This window comes from Clavelina lepadiformis, chromosome 7 (assembly GCF_947623445.1).
Source record: "Clavelina lepadiformis chromosome 7, kaClaLepa1.1, whole genome shotgun sequence".
NCBI lineage: Eukaryota > Metazoa > Chordata > Ascidiacea > Aplousobranchia > Clavelinidae > Clavelina > Clavelina lepadiformis.
The window spans coordinates 1,585,659-1,598,189 of NC_135246.1; the positions used below are offsets into that span (position 1 = coordinate 1,585,659).

Below are 12,531 nucleotides of genomic sequence, written 5' to 3' on the forward strand. Positions count from 1 at the left end.
GCTTTAAAGTCATATCTCATGGCTAAAGAAACCAATTTACGGCTGAGCCTTCAGAAACTTGAAATCGCGTGCATAAAAGCATAGCTTGGAAGTTACATTTATGGTTTGTATATTACACTAACCACTCTAATAAAATTTAAACACGAGATTTCTGTTGTTTTTTAAAATAAGGTTTTCCTGGTTTTCACCATTGCTCCTTCCTCCTGCTCCTTCCACGCATTAAAAACAAACCGCAAGTCGAAATAACGAGGTTCTTAAATAATAAAATAAAATAATGAGCTTCTTACAAAAGCGGATTAATTTCGTAACTGCAAATCGACATAACTAAGAGCTTATCGTTATTTTCATTTTGCTTCTATCAAAACTTATCAGGAAAATCTGTTCAGTGACTTAATTTCACTCTTATTCTTTAAAATTACTGAACCAAAACAGCTAACACGTCATCAATCAGTTACAATTTACTGTGGCATTTAATAGCAACCGCAATAAAAACTTATGATGCTCTGAGTAACAAACTATGGAAGCTGGGCCTTGTTACGTCTTGGTCCTCATTAGCTGCAGGTACCTCATTAAGCATTGCTTTGCGTTTAGTCACAAAACATGGACACGCGGCATTAGCGTAATATCTTTGATACAATACGAGGTGAGCGGAACTCGACAGCATCAGTGTCAGAATATAGACAGTCGACACGCGGCATCAGCGTAATATCTTTGTTACAATATAAAATGAGCCTGTCTTCACAGCGTCGTGGCATTTCCTGCCAATGCATTGTGTTTCACAAATAAATTTAATGATTAAATAAATGACACAGAATGCATGCATTCTGGTGTTGTATATTACGTCTGTACACAGATGATATTAAGATTGGATTAAGATAATATGATGGTTGTAATTGGCATGAGTTCTGCGCATAAATCTATGCTGTTTGAACTATCGAACGGCCTTGACTAATGTAATATAGGCTATTCTGTTATACACACTATATTTCTCACAAAACCACTGCGGCACGCATGGACTGCTCAATATAATTGAAAGGTGTGAAATCCTCAAATAAGCAAGCTAAAGCCTACACGTGGTAACATGCCAAGCATCGTAATGATGGCTGTTTATGACACATAATACGCTGTTTATGAAACTGAATGTTTAACGAAAACATACGGAAACATACTTGATGACCTATCAGCGATCGCACAATCGCTCGCATTTGCACTTTTTCGCGCTCTGAAAGTCTCAAGATGCGTTTTCACTAGTGACGTAAATTTGTGTTGTGCTTCAGTAAAAGGACATAGTAGGCATACCTATACTAAAGATGTTACGGTGGAAATATTGAAGCCTTAAGGCAGTGGGCGATTGGCGAAGATGCTCTCTCTGCAATGCAATGCAATGCTCTCAGCAGCTTCGCGTAATGAGAGGCGTCTCGGGAGACGTATTGATTTGCGCCAGGTGAGAGTATGACAGACCCCGTCAGGACCCCGATATGACCGGACTCTACACTGCAGCGGACAGGCGGAGGCGGGATCGTAGCCAAAAGAGCTGATGCTATTGTTGAATAGCAGTCTGCTGTTTTCCAATAGCACCCTGCTATTGCTTGCTGCTCTTTGGCTGACAGGCCGCTGTTTGTGATGTAATTAATAGCAGTATAGTTTTTGTAATATAATTAAGTGAGTGGGTCATTTTTTGTTAAACAAACAGTAAGCTGTCCTTTTTTTCAGCAGCAACCTGTAACGTGTTCTGCTTAAAGTAACCCAGGCTTTGAGGCTTTTAACAACTTATTTAATAAAGAAAGTGAAAGGGAACACACGTCTAAAACAAATAATCTGAAATGATGCGTATCGGAATGTCAGTCACATTGGCAAGAAAGCCGAGGCATTGTGGGTATAAATTACACCACTATTGGCGCTATTTACAATTAGTAGTAATATAACAATAGGCTTCTTAATATATCTGTTGCATTTCCCTTCTTTAGGTAACACACGTTTGTGTCGCGCACATCTGTGACATCATTAGCGGAACTGCAAGGCCTTTTGACTTGCATATTTATATTATCATCACTACTAAATTATCACTCAATGTTGACAAAACTAAATTTAGATTTTTTTCTACAAAACCTGTTCCATCCGATTCAAATGCATTGATTATTAATGGTCAAAAAATTGAAAGGGTTAAAGCCATCAAATTCCTTGGATTTTATGTCTGTGAAAATGTATCGTGGAAAGACGATGTGAAATGTATGGTACAAAAAATCAAAATGAAAACAGGTGCAATCTTGAGTTGCTGACGGTTTTCATTTGACTAAATCGGCTTAAATGCCATAAATAAGTTTATTAACTAATCTTCAATATTTTGTTAAGGTAATTACTTCAACTCAATCGATGAAAAATTGAAATATCTTGAATTCATGACTGTGGGTTATACCAAGGCAATATTTATATTAGGCAATATTTTACGGCCAAGAAGATAATATTCTGGTATATTTTCTATTGACATTGGCATCAATTAATTTTGGGCTTGCACCAACGGATGTGCGAACATACGCATATAAATGTGCCTTGGAACATAACTTAACAAAAAAGCAACCAGCAACCAGTTTCAACAAACATAAAGTAGGAATAATTTTTTTTAAAACCTGTTGAGTTATTTAGTCGGTATCAGTATTATTTTGATATAAGGAACATCGATGAAACTGGCATAACGACTGTTCAGAAACCATTCTAAGTTTTGGTTAAAACAGACGCAAAACACATAGGAGCATTAACGGCTCATGAGAAGGGAGAATTAGTAACACTTTTTCAAACTGTAAGTGGAAATAAAATCCCCCGGATGTTCATCTTTCCTTGGAAAGAGTTCAAGGATCACTTTATTAGAAATGGCCCTGTTGACTGTAATGGATTTTACACTCTCAGTTCTCATCACTTCATTTCACTTCATTACTGGGTGATTATAAGGCACATCTATCTCGCGATATAACTGAGTTGGCCAAGGTAAATGACGTTACATGTATGTCTTTCCCGTTGCCTACAAACTACAGCCATTAGATCTCTTGGTGTATGGACCTCTGAAAACATATTTGCCTTACGTATTAAATGCTTGTCCAAAATCAATCATGACAGGGTTACGGTGATATACGATCTGCCATCAGCAGAAGAAGAAGAAAAAGCAGAAGAAGAAGGAGAAGAAGAGATGACGTTTAGCAGAAGAAGCTTTGCTTAAGGCACACACTCCATCAAATATCATCAGTGGCTTTAAAAGGAGTGCTCTTCAATAAAAGGAGGAGGGCCATGTCTTTGATCTTACTGATCTTTTCCTTGTTTGGTAGTTCTTCGCCACCTGTGTCTTCTTCATTGTAGCAGGATAGAAGCCAACCGTAACTGACGTCAGACAGCGCTAGCAAATTTTACAAATTTTACAAAGTAAGATAAACCGTTGCGTGGCGTTTGAAAACGATTAACTTGCAATGATAATAATATTTCTTGTTTATTTCGACAAAGACCAAACGTTCGCATAAACTTAGGAGAGAAAATTTTCACTTCTGCAAAGTGAAAATGTGACGCTAATTTCTTTTGCCTTGTCCTTCCCTCTTATACGGTTAGTCAAATGTAGCCAACATTTACTCTTTAAATTTGTAAACAGGAAACTCATTGAAAACAATAAAACGAATCATAAGTCGCATATGGGTTTCAATAACATACAACGTCCCCTATTGTGTATATTGAAACAAACTATACAAGCTTTCATCGTACGCAAGACTGGTTGTCATAATATATGAATATAGGGTTCATCGAAAAACACAACTCTGTGCAATGGTAGGCAAATAGCCTTCGTACGTTCGCCATATAATTACAAAATAAGACTCTAATTTGCGAATCAATCGCAAAACACACATGTGAAGTAACGTGGCAATAAAACGTGATATGCATAAAGCTAAAGTCTAAAAGATCGGGCTCGTGTTCGGCACTTTATTGGTAGTAACCAATTTGTTGCACTAGCATAAATCAAACAAAAATCAATCGCTTTCATCATTGCACTTAACAGTAATTAATTGTTTCGTTGGTGAGAATGAAATTTGAACTCAATATAGTGCTACGGGGCACAGAAATCAATTCTCTCAATTCACCAGGTTTAGTCATTTCATGTAAGGAGTTACGATACGCTGTTCCAGTAAACAAAAAATTCTACTTACGATTAAATAAAACAACATCAGGTGGTAAAAAAATGAGAAAATTGATGCAGAAAATGCGATAAAAGTAAAATACGGTAAATTTTTGGTCGGTCACAAAATGTTTCAAGACATTCAGCCATTTAAAGGTTATTTAATTAATTAATTAATTATTATTATTTAAGGTTAATCTCTGCACGATTTCCGCTTACACAAAACACGAAATAAAATAACTAAAATCATAAATCAAGAAATGCTAGCTATTGTAAAATAAACATCCTTGAGTATAATTTCAGTCAAAGGTTTATTTATTACCAGGTTTTAGCCTCAGGCACCAGGGCGATGTGTCACAAACGTTACAAAGGACATCCACCGTGATTGTCAACCATATATCGAGCTAGATCGTAGGACAACTTTTTGTCTCTCTCCTCTAGATTTGACAACTTCCCGTAAAGAATATCAACAAGATAAGTGACGTTGTAAGTCTTCGGGATCGAATCGAAAAGATCTTTGAAATCAAAATTGCTTTTTTTCATCCTGTTGCTTTCAGTCTGCAAAATCTTCGCTTTTGTAACTCCCCTCAGTTTTCTGAGTTTCGTAATATCGTTGTCCATTCTCTCGCGTCCGTATTCATCCACTTTCCTCCATAATGTGGCGTTGAAGTGACGGTATAAGAGTATATCCTGCATGGAACTTACCTCAAGATTTTGGAAAAATTAAAGCAACCTTTTACTTGTAAGAGTCTCTTTTATGGCTTTGCAGTAGCGTGCTACTTGGTAAATTAAGTTAATAACTACCGGTTATAACACATTGATTCCGTAACTAATCTTACCAGCTTAAACATTTTCTGAAACTTAGCGTATCTTTCAGGATAATCATTCATGTTATAATGAGGATAATTTCTCACATTCTTGTCTTCACCTAACAAGTTTTCCCATGTCATGTTCATCATGTTCTAAAAATGTTCTCTTTTGAAGAAATCTATGCGTTACTTAGCAAATAGCTACCTGTAGATGCAGTTTGAAAAGTACCTTTAGTAAAATCAACGATTCGTCCATGTGTTCACTTATCATTACCAGATCCATTCCGGAATCAAGTATCGCAATATTCTTTTTCATTTCCTCCTCGCCTTCAAGGTATGGATCTAATCCCAAAGCGAAAGCTTGCGGATTTTTACTTCTGTTTTACAAAGCAATATGTGTTTGTCTAAATCTCAACAACGGTAACAGGCTTGCAATGTTTCTCATTTAGACTATTTTCTTGAAAAATATAGTCAACAAGCTCACCTGAAGAAATAAGGAATATTTTGATCAAGATTTTCAAAAGCTAAATCGAAATATTCCAGCACGTCAATATTGCGACCTTCAGCTATATGCAAATATGGGTAAACAAAGCAGTTTGCTTTTAGCAGTTTTTTCATCGTTCCCGTCAAACTTTTCCGTGGCGTGTTCTTAGCGTAAAAATAATTGAAAGACGACTGAAACTGTTTCCAGGGTTGGCGAATAATGGTAAAATATCTATGAAGATAGATTGGCATTAATAATAGTTTAAATTGTAAATGGTTTGTTGCGTATAATTATACTACAATGAATAGCAAGAACATACGGTATAGAAAGGTCATAGAATTTAGAACTATAGTATAGAACGTAGCAGTAACGTAGTATAGTATAGTATAGTATAATATATTAACGTAGAAGTATAACATAGAACTATAGAACGGTTACGGTCAAGGACACAATTCAACGGTTGATTTTTAATATTACCTGGTTCGTTCCGGCATAAAGTCCTTTATTGCAGTGAGATCCAAGCGGAAATGATCACTGATCACCGTTTTCTTGCATCCGTTCTTTCTGTCTAGTTCGTTCCAGTTTTCGGGCATCAAGAATCTTTGCTGTAAACGACCCGGGAAACCCCCAACATATGGATGTACATAAGCATGCACCTGTGAGTCGAATTGCGAGAACAAAGTTATTTTTGTTTTTATGGAATTCATTTTACCAGTTTAATGTACAGTAATTAACATGTTTCAACTCACTAAAAAGATTATTTCGTGGTCTACGCATTTTACAGTATTAGCACAAATACCAGTCATAAGACAAGATTGGGAACAAGGTTTCTTTGCCTTTGTTAAAGCATTCTTTTTGATGTAATGGTGCATCATCCTCACCACCGTTGTACTTCCTGTCTTGTGGGTTTTCAAAAATACAAATGGTCTCCAAGTGAAGCACTCATCAGCCTAAACATATGCACAATTTCATTAGTTTCATTCATTTAAGTGGCCATAAAAATTCTTTAGACCAATGTCAGGTTACTTGGGGCCAATTTTACGTCATGCTCGGACAAAAACAGTATCAGCAGTTTATGGTCTCCTGCTTGTGTTACGAACTTTGTTCCTCACGTATTGTGTGGTTGCTTATCATTGTGTTTTCGTTTGAAGCGTTTTTACCAATTAGCGCCTTTTGCGTATTTGTTTTAACTATTTTAATCACATGATTTGGCACCCTCGTTAAATAGAAAGGTTGTGCGCTTTTTGGAGGGAGGGGGAGAGGGTTTTAGTCGGTGGCTGGCTGAGACCAATTAAATGTGGTTTTTCAAAGACTATCGGTTTATTTTATTGGCGTGATAACGAGACACAGTCTAGTTACTCACAGTTAAAGGTGTTGCGGATCACCGTAAACGTGAAATTAAGCTTGGCTACATGAACGAGAAAAGTTTCGTTACACTTGTACAAAGTTAATGGTTGTTATCGTGTTGCTGATGGTTCACAAGTCCTTGTTTCTTGTGTGTTTAAATAGCAGATAACCAAAAATGAGAAAAAAAGAAACGATAAATAAACTTCAATTATAAGAACAATTTTGCGCATTTATTTGGGATGTTTGTCAATACACTGTGTAGCATTAAAGTGATAATGCGCCCAAATCCTTTACAGCAAAATCAATTTAAACTTTGCACGCAGAAAAGTCGCCGTCAACACACCTTATACTATAGGAAACAAAAATTAATATTTTTCTGTTATCACTTTTAACTTTTGGAAAACTTGCGTTTCTCAATATTCATTTTTCGTCTAATCTGGTATCCAAAGGCGCGGTTTATTATCATTCCATCAGCTGAAAGGAATTGAAGGAATCTAAACACGAATTTATTTCTTGTTTTCCAGATTTGGCGCTTGGTGAGAATAATTAGAAAAGCTAATATTCGGTCTAAATTGTTTCATTTAATTTAATTAGCTGTTTTCAAGTGCTCGAGTTAAGTTTTTGCAGGATCCAGATTTGCGAATTTTTGTATCAACTGTAGAAACAGTAGCTACTGGAAGTTGTATAAGCGTTTAGCCATGTCGTAGTAGCGAAAAACGTTAATTGTTAAACTGTTAAAAACAGAAGACGTACTTGATGCCGGTTAAAGCAAATTTAAGTCGGGTCTAAAAAATAAAAATTCCATGCATACATTTATGGTTGAAAGTTCTCAGACAGTTGGACAGTGACGATGTGTGTTCTTGCCTATTCACATTCTAACATTTGTTATCCGGGACCAAAGCGCTAAATCGTATCACGCGCGTTCTTCAGACCTAAAGTAATATCCTCTATGTAATTCACGCATGCAATTTCTTTTCTACCGTTTAATTGGATACTTTGTATATGATTTGAACAGGGCTGGATTTACCAACTGCGGGTCCCGTGGCACATTTTTCGCTGGGCTCTCAAAATTGTTCCTTTCTAAGTGGTAACTTAAACTGTTTTCAAAAATTAACAAACATTATAGTTCAGCTATTGTCCTTATGCAAATGTGAACTTGCAAAATATTTCTAAGTAATTTATGCACAAAAATTATAAAAAGTTTACATAAGAAAATCAACAACGTTACATGAAAATTTTGTTAGTTGCTGGCAACTACCACTACGTTAATCTTATGATACTTTACTTGTTTATCATCATACGACGAATTCTTTGGAAAAGGAGAGAAGTTACTCTGCTTTATGTTTCTGAGATTCTTTATTTTCATGTGAACTTCTGTTTTTGAAAGACTTCGATTGCGATAAAAGTTAACGGCGCACAAAACAAATATTGAAGCCGCTAACACTTGAATTTTTGCGGTTCGGCCATTTATACTTCGCAATTTCAAAATCCTTTTCATTTCCAGGAAAATTCGATCAAAATTTGTAATATTAAGCTAAATACAAGAAATTGAAGTGATGAATTTCCCTCTTAAACCAATTTAAAATTTTTAACCTTTGTAAGTTTTGTTCAAGCCAGGTTTTTGGCCTCATTCAAATCAAGTTAACCCTGATCAATCTACGAAGTTTGTTGATTGCTTTTCACCACAGCATTTCGTAAATTTGGCGGTTATAATACCTCGACTGGCAGCTGAGAATGTAATGTCAAACCACCACTAGTGGACGAAAACAAAACATTTGCGTTGAGAAATTGACAATAAAGGAACGGACGACAGTTTTCGAAACAATTGTAAGTTATACGTGGATAAGTTCAACATATTAGTCTTTAAATAATTCCATCAAAGTGAGTAATTGTCCTATCTTTTCTACGCTCATCTTATTCGATATTGTTGGTCTTATTCCATCAGTTGATGATCTTGCTCAAATGCTGTTCTTGTGTTAGTCTTAATCCTTTAATGAAATACTGTACAAATGGATGCCCATTTTTTGTCATAACGTCAACGTCACAATATTTGACAACTATGTGGCAATGACCGCAAAATTTGCTACATAATTTTGACGATTAGTGACAATTTCTTAACAATTAAAAATCGCTTTAATACTTTTTCACCAGTGAATGCTCTTTGACATAAGGTTAATTAGTTTTTGAACTTGCCTGACCACCTCACTCACAATGTTAAAAATGATCCGGATATCGGTAGGTACCATCTTACAAACTTTGTATCCGAAACTTGGTTCCAAATTTGGAGTGAATATTACTTACAAAAACCCTAATTTTTCAAATTTGTTTCCGTAACATGTCAGCAAAAATATTGATTTGTTGCCCAAGTTTTCACTTTCTGCCTATGCACTATCTTATGTTCACTTTTTCTATATTTACAGCACATCTTTGTGTGAATTAGGTTTTAAATAGTTTATTTTGTTTCTATTCAAGCCATTTCAAAGCAGTTTCGGATTCCTTTTTCTTACACTTACACTCCTATTGAACACTGCTTCTAACAATAAAGTTTCGATTTCTTTGAGGCGCACTTCTGGCGATAAAGCTTAACCATTAAATATTATTGAAGCATTACTATAGTATGGTTTTCTTACTGGCAAGGTTTTCAGATATGATGTTTTCCTGTTTTAACGCTGATTGACTTCTGTTTTAACGACTCAAACAATGCAAAACGCGCGCAATAAACAGTTTCCTGTCGCACATACACGCGTCGACATAACCTGCCTGTACGTACACTGATCATTTTAAAGATGAGCATTTTAAAATGTGTAATATCATATAATATCATGTGTAATATCAAACCATATACAGAACGCTAAAACACCGTTTCTGTAAAAAGGAAACGTTTAACATTTTTGAAAATTTGCTTCGTTTTGCGGAGTTGAACGCGTTCCACGGGCTTCCAGGAATGTAAGCAAGCATCGCTAAATATCACAATCCCTCCAGACTACTCTGCTCTAAAGGGGTCACTTCCCATTATGAAGAAAATTTTAAGCGGGTAACAAGGCGAGTCGCACCCAAAGCGTCATATTAAAAAAAACTAAGAATTTTCCGGTCCAATGCGCATGTGACGTCGATGTGGGCTGGTTTGTTATGGTTTTGGCGATAGCTGGTTGCAGGTCCAGGCTAAGCTGTAAATTTGGTGTTGGTTTGAATTTTTGGTTTTTTGCATTATTTGTTCTAAAATTTTAAGCTCAAAAATTGCTGAAAGATTTAGTTGGTTGTTTTAGAAATTTTAGTACAAGAATTCTATCAACTTAGGCTGTAGGCAGTCCTAGCCTAGATCTTGTTGTAAGCCAAAATTCAGGGAGGTTCATGATGTGGTTTTGCGATAGTAGCTTCTTGGTTTAATGTACTTTGCATTGGAAAGCCTACCTCTTTAAATTGGGTCATGACCCCTAAAGAAGTCTTAGGAAACATGTTGTTAGAGGCTGTTGATTAAATAGCCTTCAGCGATAGGAATAGATAGTAGCCTATATTAGTAGGCTATTTTTCAGTAAGCTATGAGACGAAAGAAATAATAGGCTATGCCGTCAGTCAAGCGAAATTTTCAGTTGGATGATTTAAAAACATTTAAAGTTTTTGTCTATCATATAAAAGTACGTTATAGCACATTGTATTAAAAAGTCATTACAGTGGTTAAAACACTGGTTACAGTGGTTGGTAGTTTAAACTGTGAACAAACGTAGGAAAAATCTCACTTAGAAGGAAATCTCTAACTTGAAAGGACTCACGTTTATGCATTCGAAGGGTATTGCACAAGCGTTCCAGAAGAAATGAAAATGTCGTAAGTTTTATCCAGGATTGGCATACAAGCAACAAGCACGTGTTCAATAAAATATCTAAAATAAAAGTTTCAGTTTTAGTAAATTAAATTGTAATATCTTAATAGCCGTTGAATAACAAAAGCAGAAAGCTACAGGCTGTGTTTGTTATTGGAATGTGGCAGCTATTCAAAAGTAGGCTACTGTTCAACCGGATTCGGAGTAATTTTTACAAATTCTGGTAGCCTATATTCAACAGATCTGGCATTTTTTTTAAAGTTAAATTCGTCACCAAATACCAGCAAAGAAATACATTGTACACAAAACATGAAGCTACAATATAGGTTATTGTCGTATGAATTTTTTTTTGCTTTTAAATGAACCCTGCATGTTAAAAGCCTAATTTGTTGCTTGGGTACTGGCCTAGTTAGTTATCAACAGATTATGAATCAAGCAAAAACAATCTAGACAAGTTATGAAAAAGATGGTAATCCGCAACGTTTTGATACGAATGATTGGTTAATGATATTTCAGAAGACAAAGGCCATTTCATCACCTAACTGACGTAGGCCTAATCACGCTGCTTATCCTAATCGTGGAAATAAATCAAAAAGTACTCCTGCAACGTTTGGGTCTGGCACCTACCTAAAATAACCACACGATGAACTCATTCAAACCAATTCTAAACATACAACATGTACAAATCTTTTTTCTAAGTGGCTATTTCACGGTATATTTGTCACACAGCCTGTTGTTAAAGATAGGCGGTTAAGTTAGATTCGTTAGAAGAATGGGTATGCAAAAAGTTGATTTTAGCTAAGTTTTTTTGGAGTTAGATTTAGAATAACTTAAAAGATAGATTTACGTTAACTTTTGGTGACTATATTATAACATTTACGTTAGGTTAACAAGAAACTGTGAAAAATAACGCGTCTATCGCACGATTGTTTCCAGTGAAATAGTGGCAGCCATCTTTTTTGACTTCACTATTTCAAGCATACCCTTTGAAGCATCCAAAGTGTCTATGGTTCCAGTCAAACCAGCTTTTCTTAGAAATTCAGCTATTAAGCCCGTGCTTGTACATTATAACTTACAAAAAGTTTTGGTATCAAACACTGCTGTGAGATTGTGCTGGATTAAAAATGGTATGATGCATTGAAATTATTCCCATACCTGCCACGACGTCTAGTACAACGCAGCTTTCCATGTTTTGCCGCAAATGTTCGGGAAGGTCTCTCATGCAAAGCATAGCAACCTACAGTATCTGTGTAAAGTTAATCCACTCAAATTGACCAAGCTATCATAATTGGGAGCGTATTTTTCGAAGACTTTATAACTGTTTTCCCGTGGATTTATCAAATCAGTAAGTAAATTTTCAGCATGCAAATATTTACTTGAAATTGTCATTATCTGATACAGAGTTGAGGGCGCAAACTCAACTAAGTCATGTAGACTACAGAAAATAGAAGTGTGCTGATCGAAACTGAAAAATTGAAATCGAAACTGATCGAAATTTAAAAGTATTCAGTACTTTCCTTTTGGAAACAAATATTACTTGCGAGAAATAGTTGTAATAATCACATTTTCGTGCTCTGTTTTATGCTACTTGCGTTTTTTCTGAAATTTTATTTTCTGTTTGCCCAACAAAAACACTTCATCAGGATTATTGACGATTTGGAAGTACTTCTACTAGCCAGAAAGTGGGTTGTACACTCTGATTTATTAGGTTGTTACATATAAGTACAATTAAACAGGTTTTTACCGTCTTTGGTAATGTCCATACTTTAGGCTAGCGTATATAAAGGTGCTTTGAATGTAAATACAAATACGCTTTGTACAAATACGTGTATGTTTATTTTGTAATTCGGTACATTACATTGCAATACACCATGCAGGCTATTCGTGTGACCTAACTCATCAATAAAAAAAATGTCTGGTTGG

General features: G+C 35.6%; 1 protein-coding gene across 2 annotated transcripts; it reads right to left on the reverse strand.

Moving 5' to 3' along the window:
* Window positions 1–3,557: 3,557 nt before the first annotated feature.
* Window positions 3,558–8,320, reverse strand: LOC143464643 (galactosylceramide sulfotransferase-like). Of its 2 annotated transcripts, none has more exons than XM_076962540.1 (7): window positions 8,076–8,320; window positions 6,280–6,393; window positions 5,921–6,099; window positions 5,444–5,674; window positions 5,189–5,336; window positions 4,990–5,112; window positions 3,558–4,840 (listed from the first exon to the last, which is right to left on the reverse strand). In XM_076962540.1, exons 1-7 carry the CDS (start codon window positions 8,286–8,288, stop codon window positions 4,514–4,516), a joined length of 1,335 nt encoding a protein of 444 aa, XP_076818655.1. In that variant the 5' UTR covers window positions 8,289–8,320; the 3' UTR covers window positions 3,558–4,513. The 2 variants fall into 2 exon arrangements, with proteins under 2 accessions (XP_076818655.1, XP_076818654.1); XM_076962539.1 differs by having other exon boundaries at window positions 3,558–4,855.
* Window positions 8,321–12,531: the final 4,211 nt, after the last annotated feature.